This window comes from Psammomys obesus, unplaced genomic scaffold (assembly GCF_907164565.1).
Source record: "Psammomys obesus unplaced genomic scaffold, mPsaObe1.curated_primary_1811, whole genome shotgun sequence".
In the NCBI taxonomy this organism is placed as follows: Eukaryota; Metazoa; Chordata; class Mammalia; order Rodentia; family Muridae; genus Psammomys; species Psammomys obesus.
The window spans coordinates 2,454,230-2,478,256 of record NW_026596064.1 but is presented as its reverse complement, the minus strand read 5'-3'; the positions used below and the strand labels follow the sequence as shown (position 1 = coordinate 2,478,256).

At 45.6% G+C, this 24,027-nt stretch overlaps 1 protein-coding gene and 1 long non-coding RNA gene across 3 annotated transcripts in view; one reads left to right on the top strand and one right to left on the bottom strand.

Annotated features, from left to right (window-relative positions):
- Nucleotides 1–612: 612 nt before the first annotated feature.
- Nucleotides 613–2,737, bottom strand: LOC129689614 (uncharacterized). 2 transcript variants are annotated; one of them, XR_008722146.1, is made up of 2 exons: nucleotides 2,476–2,737; nucleotides 613–1,548 (listed from the first exon to the last, which is right to left on the bottom strand). It is a non-coding gene; the product is annotated as an uncharacterized LOC129689614 (long non-coding RNA). The 2 variants fall into 2 exon arrangements; XR_008722145.1 differs by having other exon boundaries at nucleotides 2,481–2,737.
- A 111-nt stretch (nucleotides 2,738–2,848) lies between these two features.
- Igf2bp2 (insulin like growth factor 2 mRNA binding protein 2) overlaps nucleotides 2,849–24,027 on the top strand; it is a 112,805-nt gene continuing 91,626 nt past the window's right edge. The window contains exons 1-2 of the mRNA XM_055624888.1: nucleotides 2,849–3,134; nucleotides 4,637–4,697. Coding sequence (XP_055480863.1) covers nucleotides 2,960–3,134; nucleotides 4,637–4,697 — 236 coding nt within the window. The 5' untranslated portion in view covers nucleotides 2,849–2,959. The remainder of the gene's footprint in view (nucleotides 3,135–4,636; nucleotides 4,698–24,027) is intronic.

Here is a 24,027-nt window from a genome sequence, read left to right as displayed (position 1 = left end):
CTGCCATCCTCATACACATACTAGTTTTGTAAGCATTCAAGTTTAGAGGGGAGGCGCCACAGAGTGTAAAACCATCGCTCCAGAGAGTCAGTGAGGCTGGACCGTGTGTGGCAGGGTTGGAGTCCATGTAGGGAGCCTCTGGGAGGCCATTTTGTGGAGCTCTGGCAAGATGAAGCCTGAGGTGCAGTGGAGACTTGAGAACGTTGGAGGCGGTAAAGGTGTGGGAAAGCCAGGGAGGGAAGCTGCACATGTCAAGTGAAGCTAGCCCCGGAGAGAGGCTCCATTTGCCGCAGGTGGCAGAGCTGGAGGAGCAGGGCCACCCAAGGCCGCTGGAGCCCAGATGATTCCTCAGGAGTTCCAGACAGCTGGTGGGTGCAGGACCTTGCTTGCCCTGCGGCATTTTGCTTCTGTTTTAGGCAGATTTTTTTTTTCCCCCTTGCTACAGCCCTTCTCCCTTTGGAATGGGAATCTTGACTGTGTCATTGTATACCGGAAAGGGCAGCTTGCTTATTAACCTTGTAGTGGCTCTCAGTTAAATGATCATCCTGTGTCTTTAGAAAGGCCCCGGACTTTCAGTGTCAGGAATCTTGAAGACTACAGGGGCTTTTAGAATTGGAATAAATGTATTTTTTTATTATGAGATGAAAGCAAAACTGGGGTGAAATCTTGTGATACTTAATCTTGTCAATTTGATGAGATTTTTGAGTCACCAAGTGTCAGGGCATGCCTGTGAGTGGCTAGTTTTCGGCGGGAAGACCCACTATAAATATAGACGGCACCATTTCATGGCCAGGGGTCCTAGACAACATAAAAAGGAGAGCCAAATGAACACCAGCAGTCAGCTCTGCGTCCTGACTGTGACTGCCATATGACTTGGACAGACTGCATCCTCAAACTGTGAGCCAAAACAAGCCCTTCTTCCCTTCAGCTGCTTTTCTCCAATATTTTGTCACAGCGTCAAGAAAAGTCAAGAAGACAGAGGTACAGAGAAAAGTGAGCTTCATGTTTACTAATCAAGTGTTTCCTTTATGAAGCACGAACTACAAAATGACAGCAGGACGGAACATGAGCAGCTACTTCCCAGAAAGGAGTTTGAAAGTAATCCTACCCACGGTGGAAACAGGTCCCACCAGAAGCCACCTATGCTAAGACAGGGCTGGTACCGCGTAGGCCGCCAGGCAGGCCAGCCATGGTTTTGTCACAAGCACTTAACTTTTTGAAAACGTGAAGCAACCTAAGAGGGAGACCACCAACTGGTGACAGATCCTTGTCTTCTGTAGCTGGCGACGACTACGACTTCCTGTAGATGGGCAAACACAACCTTTTGCACAAAGGTGGCTGCCCTAATTAGGAGCGCTTGTGTAAGCCGTCTGAAGACGCTTGTCTCCCAGTCTGCGGGGATTCGTGCACACCCAAGTTGTTTTTGTTTGTGGTTTCCTTCCACATTTTAGCTGGGAAGCATCTCTCGTCGGTTTATCTGTCAGCCCTGCTCCCGGTTCCAGGAGCAGTAAGATCCAGAGAGGAAAATGTGTGACTGTTTGACGAAAGCTGGAATTGAAATGTCAGTAAATATCCAGAGGAGAACGTGCCAAACGTTATGGGGCCCGCTTAGATCCAACATAACTAAAGACGTCGTTATTTCCTTCTCAAGACAAGTAACTAAGGGCAGCACCCCCGCCCCCCTCCCCCCCAAAAAAAGGTTTAGGCTTCTAGGTTTTCTGGGCAAAGAAACGGAAGTAAACCTGCAGTGTGTCATACATTTCTTGCCACTCTCACAAGGGGTGGTTGCTTTGTTTTCTTTATGGGTAAGAGTTAGGCTCAGAGACGTTGCCACACTTTGGGACGTACCGGGCGTGTGGAGTAGACAGGCCTTCTACCCTATGGCCCTTGGCGACATCTCCGCCCAGGCACGCCTCCCACCACGAACACCCTCCAAAACCAACACTTTCCAGGTCGCCACTCAGACAAGTCCAGAGTCACCTCACCTCAGGATCCCTGCAATTTCCTGGTCTGTAGCCCTTCATCTCCACGAGTTCCCACGGGGCCACGTGACTTAGCTCGCCACCCAGCAACCCGTCCGCCTCCTTCCTGGGAGAGGGTCTAGGACCCATTTCTCTCTCCCGTCGTCCTTGCAAGTCGAAGGACAAGTCTCCCCTCCTACCCAGCCGGGACTGAAACCGGCCGCTCAGCCTGGTGTCGACTCCCCCAGCGCCCCCGGCCACCTCCGGGCTCGGGTCTGGCTCCCCTTCCCCGCCCCCCCCCCCAAGCGGGGAAACCGAGGCCCGGCGCCCGGGCAACTTTGCTCGGATCTCCGGTCTAGGGGAGGGGCCCGGGACGGTGACCGCACGCGCCGGCGCCCCCCTCCTCCGAGAGCCCGGCTGGCGGCGAGTCCGCAGAGCCGAGCACGGCTCGGGGCGCGCCGGGAGAGTTGTCGGCCGCGGCGTGCGCCCCCTCGCCCCCCCCTCCGGGGTGCACCTCACCGGGGTCCCCGCGACGAGCCCGGGCCGGGTCCACCTTGCGCGCGCGCGCGCCGCCCCGCTCGGCCGCTCCGGGTCCCGCCGCCCGCTTCCGCCCGCCGGGAGCGCCGAGCCTTCGGAGCGCGCGGCGGGCGCGGGACGGGCAGGGCGCGCCCTCTCGGCGGTGCACACGCCGGTCCGAGTCCCAGGCGCGCGGGGAGCGTCGGCCGCCGCCACCGCCCGGGCCCCCGCGGGCAGAGCGAGCGCTTTGTCCGCGCGCCCGGCCGGCCGCTCCGGACTCTGCCCCGAGGAGGCAGCCGAGCCGAGTCCCCGCCTCCGCCTCTGCCCCCGGGCGGGCCGGGCCGGCCGCGGTGGGGGGAGCCAGGCTGAGGGCGAGGGTGGGGGCGGGGGCGGGCGCAGGAGGAGAGAGGAGGGCGGCGGAGGCGGCGGGAGCGCCGGGTGCCGGGCCGGGGGAGCCGCGGGCTCTCGGGAAGACGCGGAGGATGAACAAGCTGTACATCGGCAACCTGAGCCCGGCCGTCACCGCCGACGACCTCCGGAGGCTCTTCGGGGACAGGAAGCTGCCCCTGGCGGGACAGGTCCTCCTCAAGTCCGGCTACGCCTTCGTGGACTACCCCGACCAGAACTGGGCCATCCGCGCCATCGAGACCCTCTCGGGTGAGCACCCGCGCCGCGCCTCGCCGCGCCGGCTTGGGACGCAGGCGGCCGGGAGGGCCGAGCCCCGCGGGCCGCGCCCGCCGCGGCTCCCCAGCCCGCGCGCTCACTTCCACGCACCGGCCTCCCGCGAACTCCCGCGGCCGGGCAGGCTCCGGGGTGGCCGGCTCGCCCTGCCCTGCCCCCACCGCGGGGCCCAACCCCAGACCCCCGGGCCGACCCCCGAGCCCCTCCGAGGGTCCCCAGCCTGGCCAGCTCCCCGGGAGCGCCCCGGCTTCCCGGAGCTCCCCCGCCCCCACCTCCACACGGACCCCCCCGTTTTTCTTCTCCTTGACTCTTCTGGTGATTCCCCCCTCCTGGCTGGGGGACCCCCCCAAATCCAGCATCCCCTCTCCCCCTGACCAGCCCTTCCTTCTCCCTGCGCCTCGTGCCAGAGACCTCTCTCGTTCTCCCTCGTCTCCCAAGCCGCACGCCTCCCGAGACCCCGTTCTGTCCCGGCCCCCCACTTTCGGCAGCTCCTCGACTCCCCCTCCTGAAGCCTTCGCGGGGCCAGGGCCCCCCCCCCCCCCGCGGGACCGCACATCTCCCTCGGTCGCTTTGCCGAAGCTCAGTTCCCTCTCTCTCTCTCTCGCTGCTCTCGGAAGCGCTCCTATTTTTCCCTGATTTTTTTGTCCGATTTTATTAAGAAGAACTCGGGGCTGGGGGCTTCTCGCCTTCCGTCTCCCCGCCTCCTGCTCGGCCAGAAGCACCTTTTTACGAGGTGCCCTGTCTCAACTCGGTGGGGGCCCGGGCTGAGAACCGGGAAAGAGGCGACCGGGGGGCCCCGCGAGCGCGCCGGAGCCCGGACGGGAGCCGGAGCGCGACACCCTGGCCCGCGCGCGCGTCCCCAGCTCGCGCGCCGCGGGCCCCGCTCCCCGGGGCCCGCGACCCCCCGACCCCGCGGTGGGGACCCCTACCTCGGGGACCTGTAGCGGCGGGGAGGGCGGGCGAGCCCTGGGGGAGGGGGGGGTGTCCGCCCTGGAGCGGGCAGCCTCGGAGCCCGGGGGTGCTCCTGCGCGGCTCCCCGGGACCGCCGGCGGGGAGGGTGGGGTGGGGGGCGAGCGCCCGGGAGCCTCGGGGGTCCCCGGGGGGGACGGGCTGGGGGTGCCGGTGGGGGGGCGGCCGAGAGACCGAGGCGCGCCAGCCCCGCGGCTTGAGTTTCAAATGAGCTCATCTTTTCAAATTGGCGCCGCTCTTTAGAAAATGTGTTTTTCCGGTAATGCCACCCACGGCTCTACCTGGGGTCGGGAAGCCGGGCTCGCGCCCCTCCCCACCTCGCCCCGCCACCCGTGGCGCCCACTTTTCATCACTCTTGGCGCTAAGTTCGCCCAGCTGCGGCCGGGTGGAGGACCCCTTGAAGGCTCCAGAAGGCGGAGCCCGAGCGTGGAGCGGCGTGCGTGCTCCTCCTAGACCCTCGCGCCTCTGACTCGGGGAGGTTCTGAGTGCTTTAAATTTCTGTTTTAAAGGTAAAGTGGAATTGCATGGGAAAATCATGGAAGTTGATTACTCAGTCTCTAAAAAGCTAAGGTAAATATATTTTGCCTAGTTTCTTTTTTTTTCTCTCCCCCTCCCCCCTCGCTATTGGGCTTTCATACGTATAACCAAATAAATAAAAAAATATAAATGTATATGGTCAGTTTAATTAAAAAAAACACACGTCTATATGGCTTATAAAGGGGCTTTTGTTGGTTTCGTTAGTGGAGGTATATAGCTTAGAAAGTTATTGTGGTTTTTTTTTTGTTTGTTTTAGTTATTTTACTTTCATTATATAAGGTGTTTTTTGTGCTTGCAAACTGATGCCTAATTAGGGGTCGGGATGGAGAACACTAGGTGGATTCAGTTGGCTGTGACCGATTAAGTTGTTTATCATAAATTGCCTTTCACTCCCCACCACCTCCCAGTACAATAGCAAACTTCCTGTGAGATGTTAAGAGTAAATATTTACTGTGTCAGCTGAATTGCTTAACTAAACCATGCGATTAATTACTCTTTTTTTTTTGCATAGTTTAGGGATGAATTATAAAATCGTTCAGTAAATAAGTAGGGTTTTTTGGTTTTTTTTTTTTCTGCATAGTATTCTAAAGAAGTAGCATGTTTGTATTGGATGCAGGGAGAAGCCAGACTGTAATAACTGAGGCGCTGGGCTTGGCTCGCAGCACTTTGTTGTTATTGTTGCTTTAGAGAAACGTTGGGGAATAAACAATGTCGCGGTTAAGTCGATAGTTAGCTATTGTTAATGAAGGAGTAACACGCTTTGTGGGGGTTGGGTTTCCCCAGTGATTTGCTATGAAAGAATGATTGTTTAAAGTTCATTGTGGACTTTAAATTGGGGACCTTTATTCTTGCTCCCCCACCCCACGTGTCCTAACTTAGTTTTTATCCTATTAACTAATGTTTCTTTGCCATTCGTTATTAAGTATCTGAACCGGGGAGGCTAAGTCTGATTTTTCCACCTTAAAGTCTGAGGTAGATGCTCAAACTCTTGTCAGGATCAAGGACATTTTAAAGCAGATTAATTTTATAAATACTTGGATGTGTTGCAGAGTTTTTAAAACATTGTGTGCATGTTTCCACATACATTTTAATGTAACAGAATCTGTTTGGACATGATTGTGCCACATTAAAAAACTGTGTAATACTTTTGTTTTTGAAAAGTTAAGAATTATGATTTGCAGTTTGGGCTGTTATATTGAACGGATCCTCATCCTGAAAATGTAAAACAGGCTCTCTGTAGTATCTTAAGTATCTTAAGCTTATATGGTTTCCTTCAATACCATTATTTTTTTTACTTGTTTCTAAGTACTTACTGTAAAGTTTAAACTATTCATCTCTCAACAGTTGAAGATTTGATGAATAATATTAGAACCACTGAGAATGTTTAATGCACCATGCATTTATAAATATCTCATTCTGTTGGCTGTCTAGCTCTTGTGAATCATTCTGGAGATTAAAGTTATCCAAAGTCAGATTTTTTAAAACCGAGGTTATTTGCTATCCCATTATTCCACAATGCAGTGTATATTATTTACTTTTCAAAATAAGTGAAATACTAGTTTATTAAGTCATTACAATCACCTAAAACAAAACAAAAACATCACTTTAGTGTTTTGTTTTGTTTTGTTTTTTTCTTTTAAAATTTAGAGGCTTTCTGACCGAAGTGTCACTTTAGTGATTTTTATTCTGCTTATATGAGTTCAAAAGTAGCCAGGTCACAAGTTTTAGTATAAGTTAAACAGTGTAGGGATTCCTTTGAACGTGTTGGTGGTATGAAATAACCAGGAGGAAGCCGAGAGCACTCCGTGATTGGCTGCACCTGAAGACAGTGAACATACATCAGATGCATGGGCAGCCAGCTGCAGAGGCAGCCAGCTGCAGAGAATGGCACCAGCATGCCCCTCCTCTCTCCCCCTTTTGTTTTTCCTTTAGTAGTTTCAAATGCAAAAGTTACCTCCAAGCAGAAGGCTAAACTGGTTGGAATTGGTTAGCTGAGCTCAACCCTTTGGGACCAAGGCATCAGTAAATGCTACAGAATTATGTGCACAACCGCGCTGGTGGCTTAACAAAACAAGACAAAAAGACAGGGTACTATAACATTTAAACCAGAGCCTTCATGTTATGCAGTGATTGTTTTATTGTTCTTCTGTTATGTTTCAATGCAAATTGACAAGTTGGAAGTAAATTTGTGAACATTGGGTCAGTTCTATATGTGGTGTTTGAGTTATTTAGAGTTGGAGGAAAACAAGTTCTTTTCTCTTCCTTGCAAAATGATTCAACAATTGAGTGCTAATTTTTTAATATTGTGCTTGGTTCATTGATTTCTCAGGGAGCTGTTTTAATAGCTATATCCCAAATAGGGTTTTTTTTTTTTTAAGTTAATGATAGTTTGTAAGATGTTTTAATCTTTATTTGTGGAATTACTGGAATGCTGTTTGCTTACTGAGTCTTCTGTTAAATCACATAGCATCATTTTATACCCATGGTTACATAGTAGACAGACTAGACACTGCTGTTTTTCTTTTTCTTTTTGCTACATATATTCCATCCTTCTTAAATACAAATTAATTTACAGCAAGCTATGTACATCATCTATTTCTCTTACATTCTGTTTGGTTTCCGTCTGCTGAGTGAAAAATCTTTGTTTTTTGTTTTTTCCTATATTCATATAGTACCAGTGGGTCAAAGATTTAGTAAAGAGAAAAAAAAATGATACTTTTAAAAGTGCTGTTAAAACTTATGGAAACTTCCTTGATAGAAATGTTACTTTGGGTACTGCTGAAAGTTCACTTCCAAAAAGATATGTATGCACACAGGTACACATATTGTATAAATTGTTTTCTTCTAAGACATATTAACTTGAATGTGCTTTTGTCTCAAAAGTTGAATGATTCTGTGAGAAACAGAACTTAAAAAAAAAAAAAAGCATCTACCCACTTGTAGGAAGTGGCTGAATGATGATTGCTTTCCAGGGGGACAGTCAGGGTCTCTGAGGTGGTGTAGGGAAAGCTATGAATCTGTCTTTCATGAGTTAAAAATCAGTAATTGTCTTCTCTCCAATGCAAATGAATTTGGGCTCCTATAGGAATGCTAAAGAAAACAGTATCCCAATTGTACTTTGCTTGTATGTACTACATTGTGTATAGCTGAATTAAATACCAACCCCCCGAAAACCCACCCAACTTCAAGCCTTCCCTGTAACAAAGGCTTTTTCTGCATTAGTTTTTGATTTTCTAGAAACAAAAAGACTTTATTAGTTTTAAATCTTATATAGTATTTTAAGACTTTGTTGCATTTTAAGAATTTGTTGAATTAGAAATTAATGGCTAGACTTAATTACATATGTGGCTAGATTAATACATGTCACATATGAAATAAAACTGTAAAGTCACTTTGATTTAGCTCTGAAGTTGCAGTAGCCCATTTTTAAAAAGGTAATTTTTTTTTTTTTTTTTTTTATGTTCTAGAGAACACACATTTTCCTGATCTCTAAGAAATAAGTATTAGGGTTAGAACAGAAATGGTAAAGAAAAATATTATTTGGTATTTAGATAACAATGTAGTCTTCAAATGTTTATGAGGCCAGCATTTAACTATTCACATATTATTAAGCATTAAAAACGAATGAGGGTTACAAATAGAATATATTTTGTTTTGCTTGTTTTTTTTTAATTCACCAAATAGTATCAATTTTAAATTGTAAGGTAGCAATTTACAGAAGTATTTAAATAAACCTTAATTCTAAAAGAGAATTGATACATAGTCTATTTGCTACATTGTGCTTTTCAAAAATTAACAATGTTTATTTGCAATTATAAGGTAATGAGAAGACCAGTAAGAGACCCTTTAGGGGTTGTGTGTCTCCTTATGTTTAGCTGGGGTTGTTTTTTGATAGATGAGGTGAAATTAGAAAAGACTTTTATATATAATGGTCTGAAGTATATCTTTTAGAAGTGATTTTACCCTTCAAAATACATTTAAAAGAGACTAGAAGATTCAAAACTAACTACTTGTGAAAATTACTTCACTATTTTAAGTAAAGTATTTGTGTGTGTGTGTGTGTGTGTGCGTGTGTGAGTGTGCGTGCGTGTGAGTGTATGTGAGTGTGTGTGTGTGTGCGCGCGTGCGCGTGCGCACATGCTTGTGTGCAGGTTGCTCTGACTTTTTAGTGGGTTGAAGAGAAATGTTAATGATGGTGAATTGTGTGTAGAAGAATAGAGACCAGGGCACATTTGTTATAAGACAGAAAAGCAGTAAAAATAGATCCCTCCCAGAACTATTTATAAATGTTTGATATTTTCTAAATACCTACTGTCTACAACTGGATTACTATTCCATGTCTACTAACGTAGACAAACTCAAGAGTAGGTGAACAACTGGTCAGTTGTTACTGAACTGATTCAGTGAGGGGTGTGTGTGTGTGAGAGAGAGAGAGAGAGAGAGAGAGAGAGAGAGGAAGCAATAGTTTAACCAGATCAAGTAGCAAGGCAAAGAGGAGATTTTTTTAATTGAGCAACCATTACCCTGAGGTACCCAGACAAAGCTAATGAAAATCAGTAGATGATTGAAACTCACAAAAACAGTCCCATCTAATGGCCCCTGCCCTGAGTGGCGCCCAGCTTACAGGTGAAGGCACTGGCAGGTGCCCTCTCTTCTGGCAGTCAAGGCACAGACACCTGCAGCAGCTTTGGCAACGAGCACATCGGTGGACGACTGTCCAGTGTAAAAACTCTCTTAAGAGTTCTCTCAAACTCAGTTCCCCCCTTTTTCTTAATTTTTATTTTCTTTTTAATACACAGAGTCTCCCTGCGCCCCTCAGCTGCTCCTGAACCCCTGAACCTCTTTGCCTCAGCCTCCTGAATGCCATGTCCAGCTTATAACATGTATTATAAGCATTTTCACTTAGAAATGCTGTATTTGGGAGGGTGTTTTGTCATTTTTTGCATGCTCAGTTGTGGGTCAGTTTTTATTAGAATTGGAAACTGCTTAAAGTTATACATTTCAAAGTATAATTTTAAAGATTTCATTTTAAACCTTGAGTATATTTTCATTTTTTTTTTTAAGAGACTGGTGGGCATTGGCTAAACTAACTTCAAAAAAAATATGTGCTTTGAAACTTCTAGTCAAAAGCATAATGTCTCAAAACTATGACTGACTGCCTAGTTCGAGGGACAGGAGAGTTCTGTTTAAGAAGGCATGCCTAAATAACTGATTAGTCAAGTTTTATTATTTTGCACCCAGCAGGAAGTACAAATTAGTTTGGGATATATTCAAACAATGATGATGAACACATAAAAGAAAACAAACCAGTATCTCCCAGTATAGAGAACTCTTTTCCTCCCTCTCATTTATTGCCATTAGAACATTTTAAACTTTTTGCTTTATAATTTGACTTGATGCTTTACAAACTTATAATTTTCATTCGGTGGCATGGATGGTATGGGTTCTATTTTGGGCAGCAAATTGCAGAGTGCTCAGAATTATTTTTAAGGTCTTACTTTTCCTGTTTTGATTATGGATTTTAGACTGGTTACTTCATAAAACAAGGGAAAGAAATTATTTTCTAGTGCAGAAAAACTTAGGTTCTGTTGCTTTCACTGCCAAAGAGGAGGAAAAAAAAATACAATAATGTGTCTTTAATGAAGTTCAGAGTTGAATGTTGGCGTTGGAGATAGGCAGAGCAGAAGGGAGGGCTTCGGTGTTAAAGACCATCATGTCCAACACCATCCTTCTGGCTGTCATCTCACGGTTAGATATCAACTCCTGAAGCGGTGAGACACCGCCCCCCCCCCCCCCGCGCGCGCCTCAGGAATAATTTTGCATTCTTGAGACCATTGCTTGCTCATTTTTTGGATCTTCCAATTATTTATGTCTCTTATGCTTTTATTTCCTAAAGTGTGAACACTTACGATTTTCCTAATTCTGTTAAAGTACACATTTTAAGAAGTTCAGTATACGAAGCAGAAGGTTTTGGATGCACACTATAAATATTGTCACAACTCCCCACTGCATGAGCAGTGTTTTACCTAGCAAACAGAAAGACTTGTACGGAACCTTTGCAACAAGAGGGCTGTTTGCAGTTTTTCTTTTGTTATGTATTTACTTAATACATATGGAAGTGTGAACTTGCCTTTGGGGAGAGCTTGAACTTTAAAATCCCTAAAGGTTTTATGCTCTGGTACTGTTAAGAACGCAGCGTGTGCCAAGATGTAGCTCCTGCATCTTCAGTTCATACAGTGATAAAGCTATTATGGCCTCTTTGACAGAAAATGTACTTTTTCTAAGCAAGATTTGGAAAAGAGGAAGAAAGGACTAGTTCTTTTCCCACTCGAGGAAACAGTCTTAGCGAAACAGAGTAATTTGTTTAAGGCAGGTAAATAAATTCAGTAGCAGGGAAGAAACCAGGCAAGAGATCCGACACCGATTCCTACCCCAGTGTGATTCACTTAACATGTAATTTTAAATTAATCAGCTGGAAGTGTTGGAAGCCCAGATCCCATTCAGAAGTGACAAGAAATCGCTTGCCAAGTGTCCTTTTGCAACTACCTTGTTCTTCCCCTGGTCTGAATGTTCTGTTCTTCATTACACTTTTATAGGAAAAAATTAATAATTGGAAGTAAGCACATGATTTTAATTTTTTTGTTTTGTTTTTGTTTTTTGAGACAGGGTTTCTTTGTGTATCCCTTGTTGTCCTGGAACTTGCTTTTGCACCAGGCTGGCCTTGAACTCACAGAGAGTTCAAGGGATTTTGCTGGGATTAAAGGCGTGGACAAGCATAGTTTTTTAAAAGCAGTAGTAATCCCTGTTTCCTCTGAGCTTGCCATGGACAACATGCATTGGATTTATCTAGGGAGGTGTTTGGTATTTTTATTTGCTTGTTTATTTGGCTGTTGTTTATACTGTTGCATTCTTTGTATTAAGAAGGACACTCATCACTGGGGACTGTGGAACTCGCCTGTAATCCCAGGCAGAGACAGGAGGATCTCTGAGTTCGAGGCCAGCCTGGTCTACATAGCACACCTAGGGCGACACAGAGAGACCCTGTCCCAGTAAGCCATAAAAAAAAAAAAAATAGGACAGTTCTCTCAACCTTTGAGGCACACAAATTAGTCACTGACGTTAGCTTTGGTCAAGAGCGGGTCCCTTTCGGTAAAGTTGAAGGATTCCCGTGGTGGGCTCCTCGACGCTCAGCCCCATGCAGGAGGCAGCGCTGTGTTTGGACGTGTTTCCCTGGTAGTAGCTGCCAGTCTTTTCCTAGAGCTGGTCTTTGTTGTTGTTGTTGTTTTGTTTTTCTTTCTGCTTCGTCTTCTGCACAGATTAAGGTCTTTTACCTCTGCTGTGAGTGTGAGCCGAGGTCACCAGTGGAGTCGAGTTCTTGATGACGTACTCGCCCAGTAAATAATCATGTATGAAGGGCTGTCATGTTTTCCAGAATTCATCATCTTGTTTCCTTTAACTTTTGTGGACTCTCATGGTGGTAGTGGTGGTGGGAGGGAGGGAGGAGTTATCAAGAAAAAAAGTAGGTGAAGGGTTATTTCCAACTCTCCATGCTTGTCTTCGAGTTGTACAGCTCAGGGCGGATGTGGCAGTTTCTATGCAGATGTGACTCAGAAGAAGGGGGAGAGGAAGAGTAATAATTAGTGAGTGGTAGCTGCTATATGCTTGGTGCTGGGCTTAGCCTTCCAGGCCTTCTACCCTCCCCCACCCCCCAGCCCACCAGCCTGGAGGAGACTGGGCTGTGAAGCTTCAGACTCCAGACAGCTCCGTCCACCCGCTTGCTTCAGAAAAGCCGCAGCTCTTTGCTGCTTTGCTGTGTTGCTGCGTGTCTAGCTTGACTAGAGGAACGGTGCGTGAGTGACAAGTCAGTGAATTGTGGGAAATAACTTTGTATGCTACTCCTGAATGAGAGATAAAGTACCTGTCCACAGTGGACAGGCAGAGAGCAGAAAGGGCCCGTTCGTGGTGTCAGGTACCTGAAAACCATTCATCCAAGGATGGCGCTTGGAATCCCATCACCTGGGAGGTAGAGGCAGGAGGGTCAGGAGGACAGGGCTATGTAGAGATTTAGATAAATGCCTAGGCTACGTGAGAGCTCTCTCAGCGACCACACATACAAAAGATAAAAAGCAGGTGGAAGTGTTGGTCATGATTTAGGGGAATTTTTTAAAGTAGTCCCAGAGTAGAGAAATTTGTAATTATATAAATGGAAAGAGGTACTTAAAAAAACAAAACGATTGAAAGGTACAAAGACACACATGTCCATAATACATGTATTCCATTCTTTAGGTACAAAAGTAATACTTTTTACATCAATGGTTCATTTATCTGTATTTTTAAGAAGGTTCATAGTTTGGGAAGGGGAAATACAGAAGTCTAATTGTACTTTTTAAAGCAGGTCACCCTACTGGCCTTAGAACACTCCTTTAATCCTAGCACTCAGGGGGCAGAGGCAGGTAGATCTTTTGGTTTTGAGGCCAGCCTGGTCTATACAGTGAGTTCCAGAATTGCTAGGGTTACACAGAAAAACTCTATCTCTCAAAAAATGAAAAGAAGGAAAGAAATAAAAAAACCTTAAGCCTTTCTGACATGAAGGCATAGGGGCTGAGGATCTGTGTGTCTGGGCGTTTAAATTTGGATCTGTGTGTGTATGTCTTTAAACTTGGTACTTGAAACATCTTCTGTATTTGTGGCTGACTTTTCTTTAGTAACGTGAGAGGAAGGTGGTACTTTTTTTTTTAATTAACTTTTTATTGATTCTTTGTTTCACATCATGCACTCCAGTCCCACTCATCTCCGCCTTCCCTGCCTTCTGCCCTAGCAGTCTCCCTTCCAAAATAAAAAAAACAAAACAAAACAAAAAAAAAACACAAACAAACCAAAAATAAGTCAAAGCAAAGCATAGAAAACACCTCATTGTGGAAGCTGTGATATGTCGCAGTGTGTCCTACAGTATACCCTTCTGTCCATGCATCTTCACTTGGAAGTGTTCGTTTACAAAGGTCTGGTTCTCAGTCTCTGGCTTCTGTGACACCATCAATATTGGCTCCTCACTGGGACTCCTCTAGGCTATCCTGTTGTCGCCCTGTGTCATGGAGATCCTGCAGCTTTGGGTTGGCAGGACTGGGCCCTTCCTTTGCTCCAGCAGTGAAGGTGGTGAATTTGAACCACAAGATAGTATCATTAAATGTGTTAAATTGTAAAGGATAATGCCTTTTCTCAGTAAAGATCATGACGCTAGGTTAAAGGTCAAAAGGTACTTTTGTTTGTTTGTTTTTCAAGACAGGGTTTTTCTGTGTAGTCCTGGCACCCCTGGACCAGCTTTAAAGACCAGTCTGACCTCAAACTCACAGAGAGCCAGCTGTCTGCCTCCTGAGTGCTGGGATTCAAGGGGTGTGGCACCAGGGCTGGCTCAGAAGATACATTTTAAGTAATATCGATACATTCTAAATAATATCTTTTTTTAAAAAAACCTTTTTTTTTTTTTGAGAAATGAAACAAAAACAAACAAACAAACAAACAAAAAACTGAATGGCCCTCCTGTGTGCAGCCGTTGAATGAGATGCTTGGAAATGCTGTCGTGTGGGCATCTGTCTTGCTCGGAACCTTTAGTTCTTCCTCATCTCTGATGTCTGACAACCCTACTTTGAAAAAAAAAAAAAAGATGCTTTTCTTCCTTGTTGTATGTATGTAGTTTTGAAGTGCATTGCTGTGCATCTCGTTACTTCTCAGATGTATATGAGGAAAGATTAACACCGAAAGAGCATTTAGCAGGAGAAGAGAAGATAACACAGAAACAGAGGTTGCTGAAGCCTGTGTGGCTGCAGTGTGTTCTCTGGAATTCCAGAGCACAGGAAGAGTTGTTGCCTCCAGAGCAGCCAGGGCTGAGCCGCTCTGTAACCTCTCTTTCCTCTGACAATTGAAAACTCCTAGTGCGACTAACCGGCTCACAAAAGGTTTCTTTCTTTAAAGTCCTCGCACTGACCACTTCCTCTGCCTCTGCCTGTATTTGTGGGGATACTGGGAACACTGGGTTGCAGGCCTGCTGTACACTCTAACCCCAGAGCCCCTCATTGTCTCAGGTCTGGGGCAGCTCAAGAGGCACGTGTGTGCTTGCTCAGTGTGTTGGAATGCATGATCTCGGGGGCACATGCTTCCTGGAGTGTACAGCTGACACACCAGCTTCAGTGGGTGTGGGGGTCACACACGACAGATTTTTTTGTAAGTGGTTGAAAGATTGGGAAAGAGCTTCTGGATGCTGAAGGGTTTCCCCTCACTAAGTGCAATTGTAGTCATCCTTTGCAGAGGGAAAACATCTGATTTCCTTTTTAATATTGGAGGTTGGAAAAGAAATCTGTGATCATGCGTCTCATCTGACATCTGGGTCCAGTAGCCTTTCTCTTTCTCTCTCTCTCTCTCTCTCTCTCTCTCTCTCTCTTAAATTGACAGCGAGGTCTTCAAGCCAGGACGTTGGCACGGTCTGCCTGCTGGAACACCTAAATATGAGGAAATCAAGAAACTTTAGAAATATAGGACCTATTTCTCCTTTTAGGGAATTAAAAAACAAATCTAATGGCTTTACATTTTTAAATTTTAGTTGCTTTTTAAAAATTTTCACACATTTTGTTGATTCATCAACAAAGATGACAGAAGTGCTGATTGCTCAATTATGTGAAATAAGACTGAAAAGGGCATTTTGTTTTCAGAGTTACAGAGGCCTGGGAACAGGTGGTTGCTTCTCATATAATTCTTTCTGCAATTTCAGAGTTTTGCCTAGGAAAAGTTAGTTCTTCTGGTCACTGATTTTCATATTGATGGTCTGATATACCTATCAATTTCAATAATTCTTTTCAACAATATTTAGATACCAAAATTGACTTGTGGCTTTAGTTCTTTTTCTTTTCTTTCTCTCTCTCTCTTCTCTTTCTTTCTTTCTTTCTTTCTTTCTTTCTTTCTTTCTTTCTTTCTTTCTTTCTTTCTTTCGAGACAGGGTTTCTCTGTGTAGCCCTTGCTCTGTCCTGGAACTCGCTCTGTAGACCAGCTGTGACCAAACTTAGAGATCCCCCTGCTTCTGCCTCCCAGCACTGGGATTAAAGGTTTGCTCCACCACAGCCCAGCAGATTGTGGCTTTAGTAGTTTACCTGTGATGATTATGACAACAGTGTTATACTTACCTTACAGATTTCAAGGCCAAACTCTTATTTTGACTTCCCATGGCCGAGGTTTTTTTTTAACAGGGTGTTCCACAGAGCCTGTGAGTGAGGAGAGCTGAGTTTATGGAGAGGAAGAGTAGATGTGTGCTCTTGAGACTCTTGATTCTTGCAGCTGTGCTCATGGCTGCTTTAGATACTTAGTCCTCTAGAATTTGGTTTACAAAGGGGTGTGGTATTTAAAAAAAGCCAGCCAGTGTGTGAGGTGGCATGGATCTTGAGCTGGGCTTTGATTGGCTTACAGAACATCCAGCATTCTCTTCCGGTCCCTTCTGCACCTCCCCTCACGTGTGGTGGCCTTCTATCTCTGTCCTCCATCACTTTCACTTTAAAAACAGTGTCTGCTTTGTCAGTTGCATGGCAGGCTCCTAAATCTACGAATTTCCCTGTAATCAACGAACAGTTTCCTTTAGGAACTTTCCAGATCCATAGAGTCAACCCTGAGTGTAGTGACGTGGGACCCACACATTTGTGAGGAACAAGCTTTTGCTTTAGGCCCTCATACTCCCTTCTAAAGTGGAACAGCTCTCTTTTATCAGTTGTGTATTTGGGGTTCTCTCTGCACAGGAGTAACATAATCTTCAAAACATCTTAAACTGGTTAGAATTGATAGCCAGGAAGTCAGAGGGGATGGGAGCCATCACACTCCTTCCATACCAGATGGATTTCATTCAGAAAAAAAGGGGGGATTTTATTCAGGAAAAGGGTATTACTCTAAAAAAGCTAAAAATAAAAAGGTTGATTGGGAAGCAGAGGGGATTCATGGGGGTATGAGGAGGACAGTTGGGGGTGAATATAAACAAAATACATTACATACGTGTACGTGATAAAATAAAAATGTCATAATGAAATCCCACTTTTTATGTGTAACTAATACATGTTAATAAAAGCGTTCTTTATGAAAGGGCCAGCAAGATGGCTCAGCCAGTAAAAGCACTTGTCAATCAAATCTGGCAATCTGAATTCAGCCTCTGAGAGTCGAGTCCCGCAAGCTGTCCTCTGACCTCCACATGTATGCTGTGGCCCTCTCACACTCACGAGCTTTGTACACACAATAAAAATAAATTTAAAAATTGAATAAGTACTACAAAGAGAGAGCGAAAGAGAAATCCCAGTTACGTTTGTTATTTTAAATTTTACTTTGTTACTGGGGAGGCACATTTCCACATGTGTGCAGGTCAGAGGATGACCTTGCAAAGCCATCCGCTCCACGTTGGGTGGGTTACAGCATTGAACCCAGGCAAGCGTCTCTGCCTGCTGGACTGTGTCCCTGGCCCATGACTGCATTATTGATGATTGAAAATGTTCTGAATAAAGTAAAAAATAGTCCTTAAATCACAGCGGTGGCAAGATAATTATAAGTGGTCATACTGTGCAAAATGATTTTTCCTTTCTTACAGATTCTTTTTTTTATCATTTATTTTACATGTACCAATAATATTTACTTACCCGAGAGACTAATTATGGGTCAAGTAAGAATTTTAAAAATATTTGTTAGTTCTCTTTATTGTTAACTCTTTCCATGAGGGTCTTGTACACACATACCCCACTCCTCTCAAACTCTTCTCAGATCCTTCTCCCTCTCCTTGTCCTCACTTCTTCTTCTTTTCTTTTTTAATTATAATTAAGGGATGGAGAAACGGCTCAGTGGTTGAGAGCACCGACTGCTCTTCCAGAGAATCCGGGTTCAGTTCCCAGCACCCACATGGCCGTTCACTCCTGTCCAAGATCTGACACCCACAGACATACATGCGGGCAAAACACCAATGTGCATATGCTAAAAATAAATTTAAAAGCTTATAATTTAAAGACAATCTACCAAACACAGTTTGTGCTTCCCATATACTCATTGGTTAGGTCAGCTCTTGGGGCATGGTCAAGCCGGTGGCCACATGCTTAAAGGAAACTGCTGCTTCTCTTTCTCCAGCAGCCATCAGCCACCGGCAGCTCCTCGGCCGGGTGGGTGGGAGCTTACCCCAGCCTCTTGCCCACGGCAGTCTGCAGTGTTCACTGGCCTGATCATGTTCAGGCCAGCACAGCTGTGAGTTCATGAGCTACACAGCCTTCTGTGCTACCCTGATTGTAGAGCCAGGGAGGCCTGGCTCTTCTGGGAATATGTAGATTTTTAGTTTCTCCTAAAGGCCTTGTGTATTGTATTTAACTTTCATAATGAAATGAAAACCTTGAATGAAGCTGGGTGTGGTGGCACACATCTTTAATCCCAGCACTAGGGGAGGCAGAGTCAGGTGGATTGTTGTGAGTTTGAGGCCAGCCTGGTCTACAAAGTGAGTCCAGGACAGCCAAGGCTACACAGAGAAACCCTGTCTCAAACAACAACAACAACAACAACAACAACAACAACAACAACAACAAAATGACAAAAATCTTGAATGAAAAAATAATTTAAAAAAAATCCCATTCTTTTAGTTACTTTTTACCCTGGGCCCAAGGACCGTTAGGAAAGCAGTGGGACCTTGGAATTTAGCTTCTGGGTATTTTGCAGAACCCATGGGCCATGCCCAGCTGCAGTGATCCTCATGATGCTGTGCTTGCTGTGTCTTTGCCCATTACTCTCACCTCCTACCTCCCAGGCCCGACGGCCTCCCGCATGTATCTACATTCATCTTCTGCATTAAGATGAGAGTTTGCCAAATACTTAGGGGGGCACGTTCTCAGGGACCCGCAGATGACGAAAACTGGTGGTGGCAGGGGTGTTCTGGAGAGTGCAGAGGAGACAGCGCCAGCCCTCTGTTGCTGCTGGGAAACGTAGGACCAGTGTTTCCGAATGCAATTTCCAAGAGAAAAATTAAAGCAGAGTTCTTGACACAGAACCCCAAACTTTAACACTATTAGGTTTATTTATATGGCGTATATTTTGCCTGTATCTGTGTGTGTAACATGGGTGTGCCTGGTGCCCAGGGAGGTCAGGATAGGGCTCTGGATCCCTGGCACTGGAGTCACAGATGGTTGTGAGTGACCATGGGCGTGCTGGAACCTGAACTGGGGTCCTCTGGACAAGAAGCCAGGGCTCTTACCTGTTGAGCCTCTCCCTAGTGCCTAATTCCCAAGCTTTTTAAAATTCTGGCGACAGTTTGAGGCTGTTTGTAAACATTGAGGCTCCAGAGAGACACAGGTAGAGGTTAAGTAAGGCTCGTGGGTTGACGCTTGTCACTCTGTCGTGTGAGTGTCTGTACCCACAAAGTGTTGCTGCAGACACTATCTACTCTCTCTCTCTCTCTCTCTCTCTCTGAGACAGTGTCTCTATGTTGCCCTGACTGTCCTGAGACTGACACGGAGATCTGCCTGCCTTTGCTTCCTTGAGTGCTGGTATGTACTACCACGCACGGCCCACTGTCCGCTATCGTAACAGTTCTTTGACTTGGCTTTATCCATGAGTGAGAAGGCGTTTGTGTCCCCTTCCTCTCCACACCCTGTGTGTGTACTCGGGGAAGCTGGAGCTTGACATCAGGTGTTTTCCTCAGTTGATTTTTTTTTTTTTTTTAAGGCAGGACATTTCATTAAACCTGAAGCTTGCCCATTGGCCATGCTGGCTGGCCTGCAGGCTGTAGGACTCCCTGAATACTTAGTTTTGTAAAGCCACCTCAAATCTTTGTACACATGGGATGTCCTTATACTGACTATATGGCATTATCTTGTTTATGTGTACGTTTTACATAGTACAGGGTCATGTGATAAAACACAGCCCTCTATTTCCATTAATTGGAGGAACGTGGTTCCCTTTTCTGATCCATACTTTAGGTCATGTCCTAGGAAACTGTGATTTTCACACATCCGGCAAATACATTAAGATTTTGTTTTACATTTTATTTGTGAGTCGTATGTGGGCATGCAGTGGAGGTCAGAGGACAACCTACGGAGAATCTATTTTCTCTTTCTCCTGCCTGGGTCCTGGGGATCTAAGAGGTCACCAGGCCAGGTGGCAAGTGCCTTTACAGTGTGGTGTGAAGGAATGTCCTCCATCGTCTTAGGCATTTGAACACTTGGTTCCAAGTTGGTGGTGTTTGGAGAGGTTTAGGTCCTGTAGCCTTGCTGCTGGATAAAAAGCCTTTGCTGCTTGGGGCCGGCCTTTGAGATGAGAAAAACCCTTAGCGTCCTGTTCCCGCCGCACTGCCTGCCACGTGCCTCCGTGTGCCCTCACCACGATGGACTCTTATCCCTCTGCAACTGCAAACCAAGATGAGCCTTTTCTTCTGGAACTTGCTTTTGGTCATGGTAGTTTATGACAGCAACAGAAACCCAACTCCTATAGCTGCGGAGCCATCTCTCCAGCTCTGATAAACACTGCTGAAAATATGACTTTGGTATACTGAGCTAAATGTCTACTATAAGGCGACGTACAAGATTTTAATTTAATTTATTTTTTTTTCCTAAGACAGGCTCTCACTTTGTAGCCCTTGCTGGCCTCGGATTTGTAATCATCCTACCCCTGATTTCTCAAGTATTCGGATAACAGGTGTGCACCTACTACTCCTGTAAAAGGCAGATGGTTTTGAAAGTAAAATATAGCAGTAGAGAAACATATTAATGAAAAGTGGTGCATTCACGTATGTTTGAAAGTGTTCGAGTTAGCATTGTACTTTCGGTGTGTTTAAGTTGAGGCATCTGAGGACTGTTTGGATTCTGTTCTTTGGCTCTCAGTGTGATACTCATGAAAGGCCGAAGTAGAGACTGTTGACTCCAACTGAGTTTAGTCCAGTCTGGTTTAGCTCAGTTTTTTGATTGATTGTATTTGAGGCAGGATCTCACTATGGAGGTTTGGCTACACTGGCCCAAGGCTACCCTTCCTCAATCTATTCTGCCGGTTGAATGCTGGGATTAGAGGTGTGCTCCACCACACCTGGCACACACAAAAGTCCCACATGATTATGCAAAAGCTCAATTTACACTAAAAATTTGAGAGTTACAGGAGGGAAAAAAGAAAAAAAAAAGACTTGAAAACAAATAATCGAGCTCTCTTCTTACCATGGTGTAATTCGTGGCACCATGCTCGAGGTGCCCCCGGTTAAATGCTTCCTTGTATCAGTTCCCTTGGTCACAGTGTCTCTTCACAGCAGTAGACCAGTAATAAGATGCCGACTTGCTATTTACTTGGAATAAACCTTCGTGATGTGGAACTTTCAAAAGCTTCCAGTTTGGGAAATTTCAGAGTTGTGAATTTTGGATTCGGTATGCTCAGCTCAGAGGTTGAGCAGAGCCCTGGAGACAATCCAGACAAGGGGCAGTGCAGTGTTAGCTGGAGAAGAGCAGCCAGCCACCTGCCCTTAACAGTTAGGCTTTCGAAGCAAGATGCTGTCGGGTCTGTATTGATAATCTATTAATAACACAGACAAATTAACTCCACCTCAGTGCTTTAAAACAGTAAACTTTACGATCTCCCTCATTTTCTAAGGGTCAGGAATGTAGCTGGGATTTTTCAGGTGCCAGCTTGAGCTGCTGTCACCGGAAGGCTCAGGCTCGGCTCCTGACAGTATCACCTGCTTTCTAGTTATGTTGGGATCGCGACAGCAGGCTTCCCCCAAGTCAGTGACACAGGGGAGCCGTGTCTACAGCTGCCTTCTATGACCCTGTTACTGTTTTGCATGTGCTCCCTTTATTAGACATGAGACAGTAAGTCTAGTCCACACTCTCAGGATGGTGACTGTCAGGAGGAGGCAACATCGGGAGCCGTGATGGTGTTCAAGTCAATCAGGAAGTGTCAACAAGCAGATGCCTGCATCCTTTGTGCCTTACACTGAAGGGCCAGAGTGCCAGTACGATAGCTTTTACAGTTAGTCCCTTTCACAGGGAAACTGGACTTCTGACCTAACGATGGTTGTACCAGCTGTAGGCTACGGAATCATGTTGCCTGCTTGTATACCTGTAGGATGAGCAAGGCATACATTGTCTCCATTTCGGAGATTACAGAGTGAAGCCCAGGTTTTTAGTGCCTCAGGAGAGGATACATTTTTATTCTCAACCTCAGTGTTTCATTTTGTTGCCACTGCTATTGTTTCTTTTAACCTCTTTCTCCTCCTGAAGAATGATTTCACTCAGCTCACCTTTCCTAAAAGCAGCCATTCCCCTCTGTCTCACCTGAAGGAGCTGATGTTTTTAAATGCCTAATTGAAAACAAAAACCCACTTTCCTACTATCAATAAGGATGTTTGTTACTTTTCTGCCAGCAGCAGAGTCCTTTTTGCTATTTTTGTAACTGGGTGAGGTCTGATTTCTCCAGAATTACGCCATACTGTGGTTAGCCATGGCCTACAAGAGGGAAATAGATTTACTCTTTAAAATCATGGGTTTTCTAAGAAATGTGCCATTTACTATCCAAACGAGAATGTCGTTCTCCAGCAGTACACAGTGGTCGCTTTGATATGAGACACATGTACTTCTCTCCTCCCACGAAAAATCTGAAGCCACGGGGTCCTTGGATCTTTGGCCCCTGCTTTTATCACACATTGGAAACACACTGCAAACACTTCTAATGGTACTTACCATTTCTGAGGAAATTTGATAGTATTTAGAGTTGTCTTTTGTGTCACGAGTTTCCATGTTTGGCAAAGGAATCCAGAGCCTACAGCATTCCAGGCAAATACAGCCACTGAGCCATACTTGTAGTGTAAGTACATCCATGTGCGTACCAGGTAATTGGTTCTGTTTTTACCACGCTCCTGCCAGCCTCGAAGCTTTGCATGTAGGCTGACTTAGTCGATTATAGTGTAGAGTTAACAGTCATGATTTCAAACTCCTGTGTAAGCTTATCACAATCTGCAGTGTGCTTATTCCTGTAACACACATATTTCAAAGAGAAAAAAGGTCCCGATAATGTAAGTTGTGTGGCATGGGAAGTTATTTTTGCTGTTTCCTTTTTAAAATAGAACTTTTTCCCCTATTTTTAAATAAAGGCTTGTTTAATGTAGTAGAGCGCTCTGTCTGCATTGTGCACCTGCACACCCGAAGGGGGTATCAGATCCCAGCAGAGATAGTCGTGAAGCCACCGTGTAGCTGCTGGGAATTGAACTCAGAACCTCTGGGAGAGTAGGCAGTATTCTTAATCACTGAGCCATCTCTCCAGCCCAACTTACTTGTTTTTATTTATTGTCTTAGCTGTGTTTTCCATTGCTATGAGGAAACACCATGACCAAAAGCAACTTGGGAAGAAAAGAATTTGTTTCACTCTTTCATATCATAGTACGTCATCAAAGGAAGTCCGGACAGGAACTCAAACAGGGCAGGAGCCTGGAGGCAGGAGCTGATGCAGAGGCCATGGAGGGCGCTGCTCACTGGTGTTCTTCCCATGGCTTGCTCAGCTTGCGTTCGTAGGGAATCTGCCAGCCTAGCCATGGAATTACCCACAATGGGCTGGGCCCTCATTTATCCATCACTAATTAGGAAGATGTCCTACCGGCTTGCCTACAGCCTGATCTTATGGAGGCATATCTTCCAGTTGAGGCGCCCTCCTTTCAGATGACTTTAGCTTGTGTTGAGTTGACTTAAAGACACATGTATGTGTGTGTGCACGTGTGAGTTTTTGTGCACCAAGAGCTCTAAAGTGCCTGTGAAAGTCAGGGGGTGTCAGATCCCCTGGAACTGGAGTCGATGAGCATCCGTAAACCACCTCATGTGGGTTCGGGGAACCAACCTTTTGTCCCCTAGGAGAGAAATGATTACTTTTAACTGCCGACATGTCTTCCCGAACCGGCTGTTTCCTTTTGTGCTGCATAGAGCGAGTCTTAGAGAGTATCTAGCCCCTTGTGGTTGTCTCCTTCTTCAGAAAGAAAAGTGCTTTAAAAAAATTTTTTTTTCCAAGACAGGGTTTCTCTGTGTAGCCTTGGCTGTCCTGGACTCACTTTGTAGACCAGGCTGGCCTCGCACTCACAGAAATCCGCCTGCCTCTGCCTCCCCCAGTGCTGGGATTACAGATATGTACCTGATGCCTCAGTGGTTAAGAGCACTGTCTGCTCTTCCAAAGGACCTGGGTTCAATTCCCAGCACCCACATGGCAGCTCACAACTGTCTGTAACACAAATTCCAAGGGATCTGACACCTTCACGCTAATGCACATAAAATAAAAATTAAATTATTAAAACATTGTTTAAAACAGTGCAATGCAATGCTAAATTTTTTGCCAAGTTTGTATATTATTCCACACA